At 39.0% G+C, this 20,194-nt stretch overlaps 1 protein-coding gene across 4 annotated transcripts in view; it reads left to right on the forward strand.

Annotated features, from left to right (window-relative positions):
- pde5ab (phosphodiesterase 5A, cGMP-specific, b) overlaps window positions 1–20,194 on the forward strand; it is a 111,482-nt gene that overhangs the window by 57,004 nt on the left and 34,284 nt on the right. For all 4 annotated transcript variants that reach the window (XM_084711901.1, XM_084711902.1, XM_084711900.1 and 1 more), the window contains exon 8: window positions 13,580–13,647. In XM_084711901.1, coding sequence (XP_084568027.1) covers window positions 13,580–13,647 — 68 coding nt within the window. The remainder of the gene's footprint in view (window positions 1–13,579; window positions 13,648–20,194) is intronic.

A 20,194-nucleotide genomic window follows, 5' to 3' on the forward strand; every position in this document is an offset into this window, starting at 1 on the left:
TGAAAATAATGACTTAGTGAGTTACTAATCATGACCTAGTATATTAGTCATTTTGAGAAAGCTTCACATTATTTTGAAATATACAGCCACTATTTTGAAATGCTGAATCAATATTTTGAGATTACAAAACATTATTTTGACAAAGTTTCTCATTATAATGACTTACAAGTTCTTTTTTCCATCGTATTGGCAGAAATGTGCTTCCATAGATACACATTTGGAGATGAGTGTATAATGTAGATCTATCTTTATGTTTCTCACTGTTAAAAGACTCCAGTCTGCAGTGGAGTTCATACACTTAACTGATAAATCTCAGAGTTTAGAGAGGCGTCGTGATCAAATAAAATTTTTACATCACGTCGACACTTCTGTCTATATTCACACACACTCTCTCTCTGCGATCGCACATTGTTTTAATCAGCTGACAGTGTGAGCACCGTTGTCTCTCTCAGGCGTGAACAACGCTTACATCCATTAATTGCAAACTGATCTGTTTAGTTCAACAAAAATATGAGCATGTTCAGTGAACGCTGCTCTGTTAGTGCATTCATGCACAACACCTCACGTCAACACCTGAGGGCAAACCATGCATTAGGTTGCAATAATGACAAACATATTTACTGTGTATATTATATAATGTCCAGTTCTCACAATCTATATTGAACATGTCCAGGCTGTGCCAAAGATAATTATTTTGGATGTTTTTATGTTGTGCATTAAAAGCTGTTATTTTTGCATTGTTTGCTAATTTTGCAACAAGAATAATAGTAATAACAATATGGTTTGAATGTACCTATGTCATCATAACACTTGTAAAATAGTACATGTATGGTTTAAACTTACAGTCAGTATTCTTTACTCTTTCATCGAGGAAAACTGAGCTGATAATGTAGCCTGTTTGTATATAAATAAGGGTGAATAATGAATGATTTAGTAGCACAAACAAAGACAAAGTGTGAGAGGTGAACATTTCTCGGAGGCGTGAAAATAGAGAGAGTAAGCTGTCAAGACAAAATGAAAAAGTGACAAATGCATCGACTTGGAGAGGGAAGGCAAAGTGAGATGAGTGAATAATAATGATGTGAAGGAACAGAACTGGAGTGACAACATATTGAGATAAACAAAGTAATCTTCTCAAGCTTTTCTGTCAAGGAAAAACACACACCATGTTTTTCTCTTTTCATTTGTTTGTTATCGTGTTTCAAAAAGTTGTGGGAATTTGCACATCATCAGAGGATCAGTGGATAAACTTAGTTTGTCAGTTACTGTAGATCAGGGCTGTGCACTTGCAATAGCAATTGGGCTGAATCAGAACATGACTGTGGGTTCTGATTCTTAAACATGGTGGTGATGAAGAAACACCTCGAAAATCGATCTTAATTGACTTTTACGGACAGAAACATGTTCCATGTGCTGATAATCCTGATATCATGCTTGGGTGCTGACAGAAAATAAAACCAGACATTTGAGAACCTCATCTTGGACTTTGGCTAACGCACCCTTTTTCATTTCATAGACCAAACATCACACAGATTTTCAATTTCAGTTTTTCAATTGAATCAAATCTACATTCTCTGATTTCAGCTTCTTCAATGTAAATATTTTCTGCTTTTTTTTTTACTCCTCTCTGACAATAAACTGATTTTAACAAGACATTTCAGGACATCATCATGGGCTTTTGGAAACACTGATCAATGTTCTTCACTATTTTCTGGACCAAACAATTAATTGAGAAAATAATCAACAGATTAATTGATAATGAAAATAAGTATTAGATGCAGCCCCAATTTGAGCCGATGTTTGTTTTGGGAGGCCGTAACATATTTGGAGGCTCATCCTGGAGCTGGGGCCTTGATCGGGAACATTTGGGGGGTTTGTCCTGGAACATTTGGAGGCTTGTTTGGGAACATTTGGGGGCTTGTCCAGGAACATTTGGAGGCTGGTCCTGGAACATTTGGAGGCTTGTTTGGGAACATTTGGGGACTTGTTTGGTAACATTTGGGGGCTTGTCCGGGAACATGTGAGGGCTTGTTTGGTAACATTTGGGGACCTGTCTGGTAACATTTAAGGGCTCATCCAGGAACATTTGGGGACTCGTCTGCAATCATTTTGGGACTTGTCTAAACATTTTTTTTCCACACTGGCGTTATACTTGTTCACTAGTGTTTGATGGCCAGTAGTATGAAAGAGCACTTGAGTAATATGACTTGACTTAAGTCAGACTTAAATCGCAAATTTGAGGACTTGAGACCTGCTTGACTAACACTGATAAAAGAACTAAAACTTAATTTTGCATCTTTTTTAATTAAAAAATGTCCAATTTCTCACATTTAAGCTTCTTAAAATAATGAAAATAATCATCACCAGAAAGACTTAGATGCAAACGTGTGGAGTTCATGAAAATAATTGTTAGTTGCAGCCCTGCTATAGACTATATTTGATGAAGTACAGTGTACAGTGCGGGTCTGCATTGTAACAACGCGTCTTCCACAATGTAAATTTTTTACATATGCAAAAACAGAAGTTAAGGTTTACCCAGTTGATTTGATTTATGACCCCAGCTGTATATCCAGTTATACACAAACATGAGGAAAATATTCCACTTTTCACAGTGAAGACATTTTAAGCCAATCTCAGCCAAAACCTTCCCTAAAAGACCTCTGAAAATATCATTACTAGCCTTTAAAAGTCTCAGTAGAGCCATGGTTTACAGAGCATATATTTTTCATCATATTTTGACTTATTTTCTTATCTTTTTATGTGTTTTACAGTAAAACATTTGGCATGAAGTAACTGACCTCACAGTAACCAACAACATGTCAAAAGAAACAGCTGCTCACACAGTTTTATAATAAATGGGTTCGACAATGGAAGGCTGATTTGTTTCCCTTGAAATTAAATAAAAAGACATTTAACAGGGGAAAATGAAAAGCAGCTTCCAGCAGCAGAGTGAGTTATGGTTGACAGACGTCTTACAGCAAGTGGAAGTTGTCTGCAAATCAACAAGTTTTATATACACAACAGACAGAACAGTAGCTGTCTGAACATAAATACGCTCTATACTTCTCACTTCGCACGCACACACACACACACACACACACACACACACACACACACACACACACACACACAGGCAACACTTAGAGTCCTCTGTGGGCATTAACATTTGTTTTGGCTTGTCCTCCTCAGGGGGCGTCCAGTGGCAGAGAAACACACACTGACACACTTCACACTCACACACAGAAAACAAGCACACAGGAAAAGGAAGCAAATTAACTGTCAAGCGCTGAGGGAGATTGATAGATGAGCTTACTTACAGCACTCACACATCTGCATAGGTCCAAGACTTCTGAAAATCAACTCATTTTGACAAAATGTTTTAATTTAGTTTTAGCCTTAGTCACTTACTGAAAATTTTAGTGAATTTTAGTCACGTTTTAGTCTTTTTGTCTTTAGTTTTTTTTTTTTGTCAGTGGAACTCGCTTTTAATTTTAGTCAGACATTTAGTCAATGCTTTAGTCTCAGTTTTAGTCACAATTTCAATCTAATTTTAGTCACGTTTTAGTCAAGTTTTGCTCAATTTGAATTGTTCACTTTATTTTAAACTGTTTGTTCTTTATGCTTAAATCAAGTTACTTCATAAATTTAATAGTGTGGATCTTGAATCAGCAAATTACCTTTCATTGTTACATCTGACCCCAGGTTTCAGCCCAACCCAGTTGTTATAGGCTTTAACAGTGGAACTCCTTGTATTTGATAGTAACTCACATAATCTGTAGAAGTCCAGTAGAGTTGTTATTGTAGCAGTCAAATGTGGGTGATCTGTGTCAAAGTTTGAGGGATCTAGCACAAACGACTCCTGACCTACTGATGCCAAACAGAAACTGTTACTACCATCCCAGGTCTCCCCTATCATATAAGAATAACTGCATTAGTCATTACTGATGCATCATTATGGTTATCAGACATTGATAATGTTTATTACCTAATATTAACCTTTTTGTCTGTTACTGAGGTCTTGTTTCACTCAGTTGAACTTAATAAATCAGCAGAAAAAATGTGTAAACTGTGCGTTTAAAGCAAACAAACATTATCTGAGAAACATCAGATAATAATTCACTCTACATGGAGCTAAAACTAATGCTGAATTATATTAAATTATTACCGAATGAGTTAAGGTGAGTTAAGGAGTCTGTTAAGGAGTCTCAAGAAACCATAGATTATCTTTTAGAGGGAGGAGATGTTTTACTGTGAGCTCGGCTCCATTGAATTTAAAGCCACTGAAAACTTGGATGTGTCAGTTCACGTTCGATTGACAGCTGCCTCAGGAGTCCCAACATGGAATCTTAGTAATGTCCTGTTTGCAACTGCTGGAGACGCAGGCTGTAGCAAATGGTATTTTAGCACTTAAAGAAAGGAACGCCTAAAGAAATCAATATGGGTTGGTTCCTCTTTACCTCACAGGACATCATCATCATCATAATTCATTAAAATGAAATTTTAAAAAGTCAATAAAAGCTGTTCTTCAGGTTTTCATACTTATTTCAGTTCTGTAATCACAGTGAAAGTCACAAAAGAGAAAACGTCTCCATCTCTTTCTGTGCTTGCTGTATTTTTGGAGTAAGTGGAGTGGGAGTGTGCGGCGGTCAAGATGACGACAGCAAGTTAAGAGCTCTGCCACAATTTTGGACCACAAACAGCAGTGCTTTGGAATGAAGGTGGTGATTCAGGGTAATTTCGAGAGGGGAAAATGACACAGCTAATACGTCCAATGAGACTGTCCACCCAGAAAATGGAGGGTTCTACAGGGCTTCCCTTTGATTTTGTTGTACTTAGGCTAAGTTAATGTTTGATACCACAGCAGAACCTTTTTTTTACTCAAGGAAAGTATCTTTCTCTCAGATCTTTCTTGATGATGCAGCCACTGTTTGGTCTTTGGACAAACACACGAAGACCCACCAATGGCTGTATGACTGGTTTCTATTCAGAAAACAGTCCCAATCATTTAATCAATTTCAATTGATGTCTGTTATGATCAGTTCAGAGATGTGAGAGTCAGACATTGTTCACCACCTAAACAGAAATCCTGCCTGTACGAAGAAAGAAAGAACAGACAGCTGCTAATTTTAACTGAACAGCTGGTTCATTAAGGAAAAAACCCTCACTGAACGCCTTAGGAGTGTGATTATGTAAACTTTGTACAGATGGCTTATTTATTTGCTAATTTGATGTAATGATCAAACCATATTAAACTTACATGGTAACGGTGAAGTCTAATGCACTTCCTCACCAGAATGTTTTAAGTGTATTGTATACAGAGCTTTTATATGGTGGGATTTATATGGAACCAAGTGATTCAAGTAATGTTCAACTTTTCATTGGATTTTACCAGTAGACTAATGTGAGGCAAAGGATTGATTGAATGGATTATGCATAGATTTTTAGATTTAATCACTGTTTTGAAATAATTCTTGGAAACGTTGTTTAATGGAGATCATGTGTTTTTCAAATTGCCCAGAACAGGTCCTAAATGGACCATAAGGTGAGACTGTTTTGTCAAATGTTGCTCTATATTCTGGACAATCATTTCATTAGATTGTTAACTTTACATCTATTTATATGGCAGTGTCATCTGCATAGAACTACACTTGGTCCTTTCCATGATTTTAGAGAACTGTCTATTGTGAGGCAGTTTTTGACATGATAATATCAATGACTAAAACTGCCTTTTCAGGGTTCAGTAATGCCCGGAAGATTAAACTTAACTATAATAGTTCTAAATATTATTCTAGGAAACAATATAGACAATTCAGACTGTCTGAGGGCTGAAAAAAAACAACCAATACATGTCCATCATAAAAACGCACAGGGAATCATTAACTATTAAATCATTTAGAGGCATGTGAGGGCCAACTAATTTTCGAGCACGTAGGGCAGCCTATAGAGCTCAACAGCGAGGTTCCTGAAGTGAAAATCCCACTCATATTCTCAATGGAGGATTTAGATTATTAGTCAGAATTTTGTAACCATCCAAGGTAGAATGACCACGAGCTATGAGATTGTGAAACAGTGGTATATGCTCATTTACGAGCCACAAGTCTGTATGATATCAACTCTGTTTTAAGAAAAAAACATTTTTCAACACTAACAATATAAACACTATAATATTGACAAAAGTTAAATTTGAGAAGAAGCAGTATCATTTGCAATGGTTTGTGGGATGGGTAGATTCGGCACTCTTAAACTACTTATGTACGCAGTCTTTTACCTTTGCCTTTTTTCCATTTTCCAATCTCTTTCTTTACTCTGAATCAAATGTCTTATCGGCATGATCCATCTCGTAATTCTGAGCATGTCCACCAAAAACAAACTTGTTTGGAACATGAAAAGTTGGTTCCCAGCTGAAACCGAAGAAGGGCTCCACTCAGCCCCGACAAAACACTGCAAAATGTTAAATTAAACAGAAACGGTGCACTGAACACCTGTTGTTTACGCAACTGCACTGCACTGAAACACCATTGTTCACACACACACACACATCACTACTGATTGGTTAAAGCCTGTGGCACACTAAACAAATACACAAATACCAACACACTGTTGCACACTGTTGCACACCGTTTTCAAGAAATGTGCCGTTCAATCCAGAAACTGTAGCAAAGCAGCACATACCATTGTCAGACTGAACGTGCCCCAGGCTTTTCTTGGAAACTAAAACGGGTGTGTTATATGGAAATGTGGGCTGGTCCACTAGATAGTACAAAGGTTCCGAGGATCTTGAACAGAACCAGAGCTTATTTGGTGTAAAAGGGCCCTGAGTGTGCTGCTAGCTTTAGGCCTGATGCGTGTGTTTACATCTGCTTGAGAAAATATGTCCTGTACACACACACACACACACACACACACACACACATGAATAAAAACATAGCACATATTTGAACATAACAACAAGCCATCCTTAATGATAGTTTGACAAACACTTTGGCACATTTATTGCCCACCACCACAAGCCTTTCAACAAAAGATGATGCATCTGACAGCTCTGGTGTTCTGACTGTCAACTTACTGTAAATACTTTAGAGAATGGTATTTATTGTAAGTACTGATGCCCAAGATGTCAACTTCAATGCACATTATTGCCCATTTGGCAGCTGACGTGTGGGTTTTGGGTGGGCATTTGTTAACTTTGAGGGATGACATCTTTTTTTGTTTAGTTTGTCCTCATCAATCTTTTGTCCTGTGAAGATTCAAAGTCTTATTTCTCTGGAGTTAGTCATATTTTCCAATAAACAGGATTCATTGTAAGTTTATCTACTCTTACCTACAGCACTGCACTTGGCTCATAACATGGCACCAAGTCATTTCCAAACCTCACCACCAATCCCAACAAGGCTTCAGTTTTATAACTCACTCCACTGGGCTGATGGCCGACTGTACTGAATGTGAGGATATTGTAAATATTGGTTTCACAAAGTATCAGCTACGTAGCCAATTTGCCATTCAATATTTATGTTTAGGTCTGGGTTAACTGGATGGAGAATACAATGCCGTTGAAGTGGTTTGTGTTAGGTTACACAACATTGGTGTTTAACTTTGCCTGGTGTTTATTGTAGCCAGGTTAGACCCATTTAGACGACAGCTCTTGTTTTAAACATTGTCATGTTATGAAAGCAGCTTTCATGAAAGTTCCAAAGCAGCTTTTAATAGCAGATGTATTCAAAATACAGTCAAGATGGATTAAGGACTTAGAAAATCTTTAACTGACTGCAGATTGTTTGGTTATATGTGCCCAAGTTCTGAGGTATCTTCTGAGGAGATTTTGGCCTCTGCTCAAAAACAATGGAGATTGATTTTTAAAAATAACTTAAGAAATCAACAACACAACCAAGAAACAAGGTTGTGATTCATCTGAAGGATCATTATGACGAAATTGTCTCCATTAAAATTGTTAAGCAAAGCTGGATTGCCAATCAGGGAACCAGACACTTAAGGGCGCCAAATGTCCCAGATAGTCTGTGGCAATTACTTTTTGGTAATTTGATTAATTTGTTTGTTAATATTCCCCACTAAAGTAGCCTGGCATTGCCAGACTAATTTGCAAACATGAATTAGTCTGGAACCTCTAAGTTGTTTTTCGATTTCCAAGGGGCTTTATCAAGGCGCACAGACCAAATGTCCCTCTACACAATTGGACAGACCTACAGTCAATGAGGGCAATAAGCAGCACACAAAATGGCTGGTTGCAATTTGTCTATTATAGCTTAACAGTACACTAAAACATGTTACTGAAAACACTGTAGGCATGAAATAGGCAGTGCAGTAAAAGAAACTTGATCAATTTGATCAGGACTGCCTAGTTTGAGTGTTTGATTTGAGTTTTGTGAGCCTGAAGTGCTGCGCTGAAAGAAACAATTGGCTGGACACATTTGGATAGACCTACAACCAATCAGAGCAGCAAATTGTGTGACAGTTGACTTTTCAAATCTGGATTGGTGACAATCTACATACAATAATCGTAATAAACCTGCCCCAGATCAAATAAACAGTTTTGATTGGTCTGACTGAATCCAACACTGGTGGAATTTTGGCTGAAGGAAAGGGTGGCCTGATGAATCTGCCAAAGCCAGTGAAAACATGAGATTCAGATTCATCTGGTTCCCAGGCTACCACTAAAGCACAATACAACTGAACTCGTAAGGACACTAAGGTGGCCCCTGCATTTTTATTCTGTCCTGAGACCTGTTGACCTGTTGCTCAATTAGTTAGTCTGCCACTTTGTTCAAGACTGAAATATCTCAATGACTATTGATAAACTAAGAATGACTAAGATGGTGGACATGGTAAACCTCAGCAAAGGTGACACTATCATTTTGAATGTAGTAGTATTCTAACCCGCCCTAAGTCCCGCCCTTTTTTCGCTCTGTGTTCCAGTAACACTTTAGCAAGCTTGGTACCCAGCAGAACTTGCTCTTTTCCTGCTTCCTGTACTTAGATATGTTATGTGCTAGACTTACCTATGTTGGGGGGAAAAAAATTAAGATGGTTAAAAGATGTTGCTTGGGGACCTGTGAAAGCAACATATGCATAGTCACAAGTTAGCTAATGTTAGTAAAACAAAGGCAGAGTAGCTAGCTAATCTACACCAACTAGCTACCTACATCAGTCGTTAGCTAGATAGTTACAAAATTGTAGCTAAACAGGAAACAAAAGTAGCTAAACAAAAGAAAACAGGAAAGGACAAAGTTAGCTGAGGTTACTAAATTTGTTCAATTGCTACTGTTGCACAGAGCAGAATGGGGCAGGACTTAAGAAGGGTCAGTTAGCTCAAAACACCTCTATGCTTAAGTACAGCCTTAGTTAGCTACAAGCTAACTGCCACACAATAAACATGGGCAGGTATAAATTCAGCCTAGACGTACTGGTTGCTGTCAGCCACAGTGGACAAAATGGGTATTTGTAAAGTGTGTGGGGGGCTCAGCAGGGTCTCACACCTCAATGTATTTATTTATTTTCGTAATTTGGGTGAACTCTTCAGTATGATGAATCAAGATGTTTTACTTCACATATGTTCTGAGCTCCACTGGCTCTGTTATAACTCACTTTATCATACTGTGTGCACGTGTGTGTATGTCCCTGTGATGACCTCAGGGTTGCCAGACCAGCTGTCTCTCTTTCTTTTATACCCCTGCATCCCTCCTGTCTTTCTCTCCTTACTAAACATTTACTCTGAGATCAGGAACTTCGACTGGTCTTATCTGCCAGACGGCCGTCTGTATACAGGTGTCAGAGTTACATGTCTGTAGTTTGTCAAGCAGGACCCACAGGTCTGTGGACTTCAACGTAACCTTTCCTCTAGAAAAGGAAGTCTAGTAAATGACAGACTGGTCTTTAAAACTCAACTGTACCAACAATAACACAGTTTTCAAGACTCTGGCCTGTGTTGGCTCACTTGACTTTACTGCAGTGTGTGGCATCTGTAGAAACACTGATATGTGTGTTTGCATGTGTGTGCGTGCTTGTGTTCAATATAGACTAAAATGTATGTTATGTTTTGCTTGTATGCACATGTGCACACGTGTATAATTGTGATCTGTTTGCATGTGTGCACAATGTCTGAGTGTGCTGGCTTTTGTAAGTAGTGCATGAATGTGTGTGTGTTTTGGGTTTGACTGTTATGTGATCAGGTTTGACATCTGGCTCGCCTCTGGGAGTGTTTTGTTCTTCTGAGTTGTTTAACTCTCCCCAGTAGAAATAATTCTGAGATTGGCTACAGGTGTCCTGATTCCTGAAACATATTAGGCAGTGTGTGTGTGTGTTTGTGTGCGTGTGTGTGTGTCCATGTTGTAGCAATTTCTACAGTTGTTAAACCACCTGCTGTTTTCTATTCTCTCTTTTTTTCTCCCCGCCTTTCCAAAACCCATCCAGTCTATCTTTCTTTCCTCCTACCTAAACAACACAAAGAGCTCCAGTGTGTCAGATTTATGGAGATTTATTGGCAGAATACGACAGGAATTGAGTATAATATTTATAAGTATGTTTTTAGTGTATAATCAGCTGGAAATAAGAGTAATTTTATTTTTGTTTTGTGGTGTAGAATGAGCCATTTATAGAGGGAGTGGGTACTATTCCACTATGTTACTACATTAGCCCAGAACAAACAACCCAAACACTCACTCTAGATAGGGCCTTTTGTTTCAAGGCCACGTAGTTTAGGGGTGGGGAATATAATCGATTCTTAGATGCATCACGATCCTCTTTTGAGTGATTACGAATTGATGCACTAAATTTTGGAAATTTAAAACCCAGTTCTCGCCTGTAACAATTTTGTTGAATGGGTTGTATGTTCCTTATGGGTTGTACTATACTATTTTCATAGTGCAACATAACAGATGTAAACGTGCATCGTGTTTGTTTTTAGCATGAGCAACTGCAGATGAATAGAATCTGACTGGCACCCCCTGGCTTAAAAATTTAAAATTTTGATACACCGACACCATAGTTTCTCCTGCACACTTGGAAGGGGAGCATGAGGCCAGCAGTATTCTGTTGGTTTCAGGCTATAACCTCACCACTAGATGCCACTAAATCCTACATGTTGCTCCTTTAATTGCCTTCCAAAACCACACATATGATGATTCATACTTCTGATTTGCAACTTCAAGGTTAGGTAACTAAAAGAACTTGGTTAAGTTTAGGGACAGATGAAAAGAATTTTGTCATTTTAATTGATTAGAAAAGACTAAGAGCTAGCAGCTCTGTTGGGCTGTAGTGAGACAGTGAGATATTGGTGCCTTGAGCTAAATGCTAACATCAGCACCATCGTCACACTGAAAATATAAACATTAAAAACTTAAATATTGTGAGACTAATGAGTTTTGGCCTTTAATCAAAGACCTTTGACCAACCATACATCTTGGAAGTAGGTGAAGTTGTGGCAGATTTACCCACTCTACGTCCACTTGATGATTCTTAGAGGGACTCTCTATGGAACAGAGTTGCTCACAAGTCATTTTTTGCAAACTCAAGTCAAGGCTCAACTCTTTGGTCACAAGTCTAGTCTCAAGTTTCTTCTGGTTGTCATAAGTCTGTATATCACCATGTATCACCTGCATGTAATCCAGTCTGCGTGGCATTCTGTTGAGCTCGTATATCTAAGCAATTCAAAGCATGCACTGTATTACAGTATCTATTAGTAAGTCAAAGCGTTGCCCAGATGCCAACAGTTCAAATGAGGAGACTGATTTTGGCCTCTGGCCACCCACAGCGTTATTTGCCTTCCTCATCTTTTGACCTCTTAAATGCATCCCATACTTGCTGACAGTCCTTTTCATTTTGATGGCCATTTTTACAGTTTTTTTTTCTTTTTTGTGCCTCAGTAGCATTGTCAAACCAGCAGATGATGCAGAAGGTTAAAACGTTTTCAGTTAAAGCAAAAAAAAAACAAAAAAAAACATATGGTGCACTTTCTATAGGAAGTACTCTGTTGTGTCTCAGTGCTTCTTAGACCAGCATGTGTCCCATTTGAGCTTATGGTCAGACATGATTCCAAATTCCAAATTACTTGTAATAAAAGTAGGGATAGATGAATGCAGCTTTCAGAAATCAGTGGATCAATCAATTTCTCACACCAGTATAACAACATCTTAGAAAGCTAATGTGAGTTGAGGCCTTTGGTAATGGCTTTATTTTGCAAGTATTTGTTCATAAAACAAAGTATTGAACAAATTTAAATTTTGACCTGATTATGATGGTAAAGTGGGGCAACATGAATGTCTGTACCAAGTTTTATTCTAATCGGTTGTTGTTTAGGGTTTCAAACAAATCCAGAAATGTGGCACTACTCAGGGAATCATGAAAGTCATTAGAATTCATCCCCTGGCGACCACGATGGTCTGTACCAAATTTCATGGGAATCCATCCAGTCTGCGCTAAGATATTTCAGTCTGGAACAAAATAGTGGACTGACTGTCCGCTGTACCAACACTGCACACCTCAGAGCCAGACTGTTAGCCTGGCTGGCTTGGCTGAGGTTGGAGAAAGATTGCGGTCATGGATAAAAGAAGCCAACAATTGTTTGTTGACCCACCTTTGAGCTTGAAGTTCTCCTTAAAATAACTTTGCAATGGTGTAACATTGTCAAGCCTCTGACTGTTAAACACATAAATTACAGTGTGTTATCTTGTGTGAAAGACTGAGAAATGGCTGGAGGTCCATGATATAACATGTTTCGCTAACTTTGATAACTGCATGTGAAAACCTGTATGGACATTATTAACAAACCATTCCTTTGTCCTTCCTTGACATCACTTGACTGAAGACAAGCCCGATTTATTTCAATATTCCTACACACAGGAAAAAATTCCATTGTTCCGTGTCATCCTGTTATAAACTTTCCCGCTTGCCAGAGACCCCAATAAATGTCATAACATTGCCAGGTCCTTTATCTGTTTAAAACAGCTTTATTACCCTCACCTAGATAGATTGGGGTGAACTAATGCCACAGAACGAAGGTATGTGTATGTGCACGCAAGGGTAGGGGGCAAAATTTTCCAAAACGAAGAAGCCTCGTCCATCTTTAACATCCTGTCCCCACCTCTTAAAAATGGAAAAAAGAATCCTTTGTGAGAGGTTGGGAGTGCACGTTGAGAGAAAATAAGTCCCTATAAGGGGGGGAAAAGGCAAAAGGAGAGCTGGAATGTCGAAATAAACTTTCACTCTGGCGAGGCTTGATGGGTAATAGATCAATGTCCCTTTTTTCATGCTTGGAGACGTGTTTCAGGCAGCATGTGCAGTACCCCTGCTTAGCTAAATGGTATTTGGATGTTGGGTTGAGCCATGATGGCTTAATTGGAGGGAATGAGGAAGTTGATACGGCCAGAAAACATACAGGGTGGACCTGCAGCAAGGCATGAAAAACCTTTTCCTGAGGTTGGAATCTAGACCAAACTGAGACCCTATGTGTTGTCACCTGACCTTAATGGTATTATACCAAGCATGCCTTGCCCCCCAGCAAGTCGTAGCTACATCACTCAGTCTGTAATATCTCAGACAAATAAACCTACTTTCATTCTTTTTGCAGAACTCCTTCTCCAGTGTCTTTCACATGGAATACGAGGAGCTGGGTGAAGTCCTGGACGCCCCCAAAAGGTAAGGTGATCACCCTCAACTGAAACCCATTATTAAATTAGAAGTCCTGCAGATGAGCCTCGAGGCGTACTCCAGCTGTTTCCAACAGTTGTTAGCGCTAATGTTTCCTCGAATTTGCAAACTACTCTTTTCCTCACCTCCCATAGATGACGTTTGTGTAACAGGCACTCGCACGAGGATTCATTATCATCATACGCATTCACAGTAGGAGAGGCAGGAGAAGGGATGCAAGGCAGTGTTTTGGCAGCCTTATTGTGCCCATTCAGTCACTTTGAATTGCAAGAGAAAAGACAAGGCAGAGTGGCTCGGTCCAACGCTCATAAGTTTGCAGAGCTGATTTGCAGCCCCGTGGGATCTTTTTGAGGTAATCCACCTTATTCATCTGCCAAATTCCCAGACATTTGATCTCCGGCTTTCAGCTCAAAGCCCTTGTTCTCATTACCGGGGCTCTTTTGGCTCAACACACTGTCTTTAGGGTCGGTTTGACAGCTCCTCAATCAAAACCTGCTTATCATGATGAAGTGGGCCTTTTCACTATCTTGGAGGCGGTCCGAGACCTTTCAGAGAGGGTCCGTCACGCACAGACACAGTTTTCTGAGGTCAACACGCACTTTTATTGCATGTGACAGCTGTATTAGTTGCACATGTGGAGTACCAGTCCTACTGCAGTGGATGGAGATACATATGTTCATGTTACCTGTGTCTTTGCACTGTATATTACAGCTTACAGAGCTGCTATGTAAAAAATAATTGAAACATTAACACATTACAGAGCTATCTTTATATCACATCATCAATACCTTTGCAAATTAAGGCCACATTTCCAATAAACTGTCTGAAATTGTTCTTCTTCTGGATCATTTTTCCTTTTTTGGTCCATAAAGCAATCAATCTTCCTAAACCAGCTAAGTCTGTCTTCTGCTGTGTCAACCTTGTTGCCACAAGATATGTTAATGTGCTACAAATTAACCTTAGTAGGAGCCCCTTACTAGCCAAACCAGTCCGTGGTTCGAGTCAAGCTGGGGATATTCAACTGTTTACTACTGTCAAAAATGCTGAAAATAGAATTGGTATACCAAGATTTAGAGCAAATGTGATTGCAGACTATCCTCTCTGGCAAAGTTTTTTTTTCCAGCCCAGGAAATGAGATGTTCTTTAGGTCATTAATATGATTCAGACAAAGTGCTTCCTGGATGGTTAAACAGCGTTCAAATTCGCTTCTCTTCTCAGTGTTCTCAAACTCTCTTTTTTTATTCCTCATACAAGTAAATCATTGCCAGTGTTTTGTTGTAAGTGTGATACCTTGAATTCCTTGAAAGGAAAGTGCCATTATCCCCAGTTTACAACTGATCATGATTCACCCCCGAGAGCTTTTGCCCTGCATTCAAGTGTGGCATTAGAGTTCAAAGACTGGGGCAGGACCTTTCTGTGCTGAGTTTGCATGTTCTCCTCATGTCTACTTGGGTTCTCTCCGGGTACTCTGGCTTCCTCCTACAGTACAAAGACATACAGCTTAATAGGTTAATTGGTAAGCCTGAATTGCTCGTAGGTGTGAATATAAGCATGAGTGGTTTGTCTCTATGTGTCATCCCTGAGATGAACTGGTGACTTGTCCAGCAGGGTGTACCCTGCCTCTCGCCCAGTATCAGCTGGGATAGACCCTAACCTGCCTGCGACCCATCAGGATAAGCGGTTACGGACAATGAATGGATGAAGGCTCCTTCCTTTGACAGAGTCTGTTAGATGCTATTCAAAAGCTCTGGAAAAACCAATTGACTTTGAATTAAGTTTGTCCAACTACTGTTTCGAATTCAAATTACAGTTTTACATGATTGTGAGAATTGTATAATATAAATGAACTAATGATAAAAGTGATGTCTCATGAACAGCACAGTTATCAATTCTAGTAGACAAAGAAAAAGGTAGACAAGAAGTGAAGACAGAGCGGCCAATCAGAGAACCAAATGATTTAAGGATGCAGAGGGAGGATGAGTGGAGGTTCAAGATGAGAAGAAAAGGCTTGGAGGAGGCAAAAGCTGCAGAGCTTCCTGACGTCAACTCTTGCTCCAGCCGGGAGGAGTGAATAAGCCGTAATCTGATTTAAGATGCATTGAGATAGAAAACCCTCCCTGTTCCCCCGCCCCCTCCTCATCTCCAGGGTGGCCTGGCCTCCCCCGTTGCTACGCAGCATCTAAAATTCAATCTTAATCTCAGCCTAAGCAACAGAATTGGACTGTGTGTGTGTACAGTTGCGCTTGCTGTATACTGTATCTGTTTGTGTCAACTTAGCAATACATGAGGCCTCTATTGGTCTTTTATTAGGTTTTGGCCATCAGTAGAGTTTGCCTGATATAACAGATATTTATGGATTGCATAAGTAAAGTTTAAATTATTGATAACTGACCCTTCCAGCTCCTTTTCACTTTGTTCACAGCCTTGGTCAACTGTCTCCTGTCTTGTTTCTTATCTAAATTAGTAAGATAAGTTTGGTCACTATAATCATGATATGAAACTGTATGAAAGTTTCATATCAATGATCATGGTTATCAGTATTATTGTGGTATTACTAAAATGTGCTAAAAATGTTCAAAAGATACCGATACACATGACATTATGTCCTTTGTGATATGATATGTCCTGTGTTTTCGTTGACACAAAAGAAACCCACATTGCTGTCCCCTGCGTCTGGGACACTGTTGCTAACCTTGGTTGAGGCTGAACTGCATTTACTGTGAGACTTATAAAGTGTCATCAAATATGGTTTTAATGAGCATATCTATTTTAAACAGTAATACCAATTGTCTGGAATTTCATCATGGATAATTGTGAGGCTAATTATTGTTTTATCTCTACGCACAAGTCCTGCAGGTTTTTTTCTAGATTCTCTGACCCAGTTGTTTAGCCAATCAGGCTCTTGTCAAAGTCACTCAGATCTTTACACCTGGCCATTTTTTCTGCTTCCAACACATCAACTTGAAAAACGGATTGTTCTCTTGTTACCTAATACAGCCCTCCTCTTGACAGGTACCACTGGAACAAGATAATAAATGTTATTCACTTTACTTGTCAGGAGTTTTATTGTTGTGGCTGATCAGTTTCTAGTCACATCTTAAGTAGCTCAGCGGTCGGCAACCTTTCCTTTCAAAAAAGCTGCTTTTGGCCAAAGAAAGGGAAAAAATCTGCCTGGAGCTGCAATTCTTAAATTCTCTATTTTCCTCTTAGATTTAGCATTTATAGTCAACCCAGAGAGACTCAAAACTAGCCACCCGCAAAATTTAGAAGAGAAAGCACAGAGCCGTACATTTTAGTTGACCAAATATCAAACCTTTTTGGAGAATGTAAGAATAACTTCTGGCCTACAATTATGATAAATGAAAATTAAAAGATTTCAAAAATGACCATTATTCATTGCCATATAGCTTTTTATCAAAGCCAGAGGAAGCCGCTGGATAGGGACAAAAGAACCATATGTGGTAACATTTGCAAAACACTAGCTTACTAGCTAGCTAACATTTTACGTAGATTAGGTAGCTAGTTAGCTAGAGTTTTGCTAACTAGCTAGCTAGCTAATGATTGATGTAGACTAGCTTGCTAGACAAATTGTGTTCAATTTAACAATGTTAGAAGAAGAATCTTTTTTTTTTTCCAGAAGGAAAATCATCTAATATATAGCAATGTAGAGTTTGGTCATGCCACCATGATTCTTAGTGAACTGCAGGGAATGCCACATGATTTTCAAAATACAGTTGCCATGCTAACTAAGGGGCTTGGAGCTTCATGTCCCCAGCAAAGTAGCGAAGTCATAAAGTATGGACACAATGTTGTTTCTGACATTTTTACAGGATTTGTCGACAATAATAAAATACGATGAATGTAATGCCAGCGTTGTCCTTTAAACACAGTCCAGTTGGGCTACACATAAGGCCTTCAAAAACCAGAAAGAGTTTATTTTTCAAAAGCAGGAACAGTTGATACTGATATATTTTTGTGTCATGCTTTGTACTGAGAACAGTGTGAGAAACAATACTGTCTATTAGGTTTTATTGACTCTCTTCTCACTAATACCTGCTCCTGGAAGAGATAAAGCTCAGAGACATAAAATCAATATAACCTGATAGAAAACACAGTTTGTGATCTTCTTTTTATTGGTGAAACAGATGGACCTGTCTGATCTTGTGAGCTTCCTGTCTAGAACTGAGATTCAACGCATTTTGTATGGTGTGAATAGATTTAAACCCAGTGAGTGGATTTTATTTGAATTAATGCTATTATTATTATATCTGCGTGAGAACAGAGCTCAGTATGGAAGTGACCAAGCAAAAGAACTGGAAAATAGTCAGCTGTGTAGTTCCCAACACTGTCAGGGATGACACAAACCAGACGTCTTATCTTGTCTTGTCGTCCATAACGTCTCCTTGTTTTGCAGCCTGCTCTCATGGATGTTTAGATCCAATAACTGCCTTTAGATACCGGTGTGTGTATGTGCTGGATTTCCTCTGACAGGGCTGCGATATGGCAAAGCCGGGCAGCTCCAACTGGGCCAACGCGGGAGGGGAGGGGCCCCTGCAGGATGTTAGCTTTGACTGGCTGGAACCGCAGGAGGCTTTTTATAGTGACATTAACCCCGGGCTGCGGCTTCCCAAACGACGAGGCGTCTGTTTCGCCAGCAAATGCAGTCGAGCTGAACCGATGTTGATCCGGTTCGCAGGACTGGCAGACGGAGCGCTTCAGGTTGACAAAGTGGGGCGATTCACTTTTTCTGGATCTGGAGTTTGATTGTGGCCCTGGACTGAAAGCCGGCATAGTGCTGTGATGGTTTTCAGTGATGTCGGCAGCTGATCTGTGGCCCCATTTAAGTCAATCACAGAGAGAGGGAGAGGAAATGTGGATTTTAGTGTGTTTGGGTAATTAAACCCGAGCACAAATGCACGTACTGTGCAGCATGTCCATCTGAAGTGTGTTTTTTTTTTTTTTGTATGTATGTGTGTGTGTGTGTGTGTGTGTGTGTGTGTGTGTGAGTTGAGGCCCGTCTGGACAGAACACATTGTTATAATTAGCCTGAAGCCTTAAAGTCATCCAAAATGAAACTGTTCGTTGATAGGATGTTGGAAACCAAGCAAAACACACACAGAAACACACACACACACCATCTGCACTGATGGAGGAACTATTCCTGTCTTTTTCTTACATAAAACTAGAAACACTGTAGTCTAAAAATACAATTTTACAAGTAAAAGTCCTGCATTCAAAATAAGGTTGCAACTTATTATTTTTATAGTTCAGTAATCTGTCAACTATTTACTTGTTTGATCGATTAATAGTTCAGGTCAATAAAATGTGATGACATTCTCAAATGTCTTGTCATGTCCATTTAAATCTTTAAATAAAAACATGAAGTTGATATTCTGTTTAAAAATGTGTCCTTTGCAAAAATGCTGTTATCTCAGTTTTTTGTCTGAAAAGTGGATTTTTTGATGCAACCAGCCAACGTTCAAGTGCTTATACAAAAAGTGTGAAAGAAGCTAGAACAGCACATCTTTGTGCCTGAAACGATACGTTCTTTCATTTGATATATTCCATGTTAACATATTCATAGAACTGAATATTCTGCGGGTGTTGAAAAAAACGCTGGTGGGGAAAGAGTTAATAATTGATTATTTGTTGCAACTCTAATTCAAAATGTTGCTGAAGTAAAAGTATAAAAGTATTATCCACAAATTACACAACTGGTAGTTCTGAACAAGCAATTTGATTGGTCAGCTAGACATTTAGAGGGTGCTTGAGTTAGCATGACAGCACACTGTTTGTTAACCGTTTTTATTCACAAAAATAAATCATGAACCACAATGGACCTGTAATAGACTCTGACCTCCTGGTAGACAGTTTCTTGTAGCTGTTAAGTAACATTTGTAGAATAATTCAATAAAGTTTCTTTAATGAATATAATTTATGATGCTGTTAGATTGCTGTGGACTGACCCTTTAATACAGGTGCTGCCTCACTTGTGCGCGACACAAACAGTTTTGTGACCGCAGTTTAATTGTTGTTTGCAGCAAATATGGACTGTGCAGATTTTGTAAATATTTTCAATACATTTTTCAGTTTGGACTTTACAGTAGTCTTGAGTTATCGGACGCTGCACATACAGAAACTCCGCCCAGCTTGTGAGTCTACAATACGGTGCTACTAGCTTAAAAACTTTAAGTTTTCTGATGCAGTAGCTAAAAGTGTCTTTATAAAATGTATCTTTTTTTTCAGCAGATATCTTAGTTACAGCAGAAATTAGCTAACAAAGCAGTCTAGTGTTTGTGTATGGTATTTATTCAGTTTATAGAAATTTCACAATCTCTAGAAAGCATTAGCGTTAGCTCAAGATGGCTACTGAGACCTGGAATTGTCTCAGCCTACTTGCTGGAGAAGTAAACTAGGTTTCATTACATAGGAGTTCTGATGAAAAGACTGACTATTTCCCAGTTATTATTCAGTCCCTGTGTGTTTCCTGGAAAACAGCAATAACACAAGCAAAAACTTTTGTATTTTGAGAGCG

This window comes from Lutjanus erythropterus, chromosome 23 (genome assembly GCF_056507025.1).
Source record: "Lutjanus erythropterus isolate fLutEry1 chromosome 23, fLutEry1.hap2, whole genome shotgun sequence".
NCBI classification, from domain to species: Eukaryota; Metazoa; Chordata; class Actinopteri; order Lutjaniformes; family Lutjanidae; genus Lutjanus; species Lutjanus erythropterus.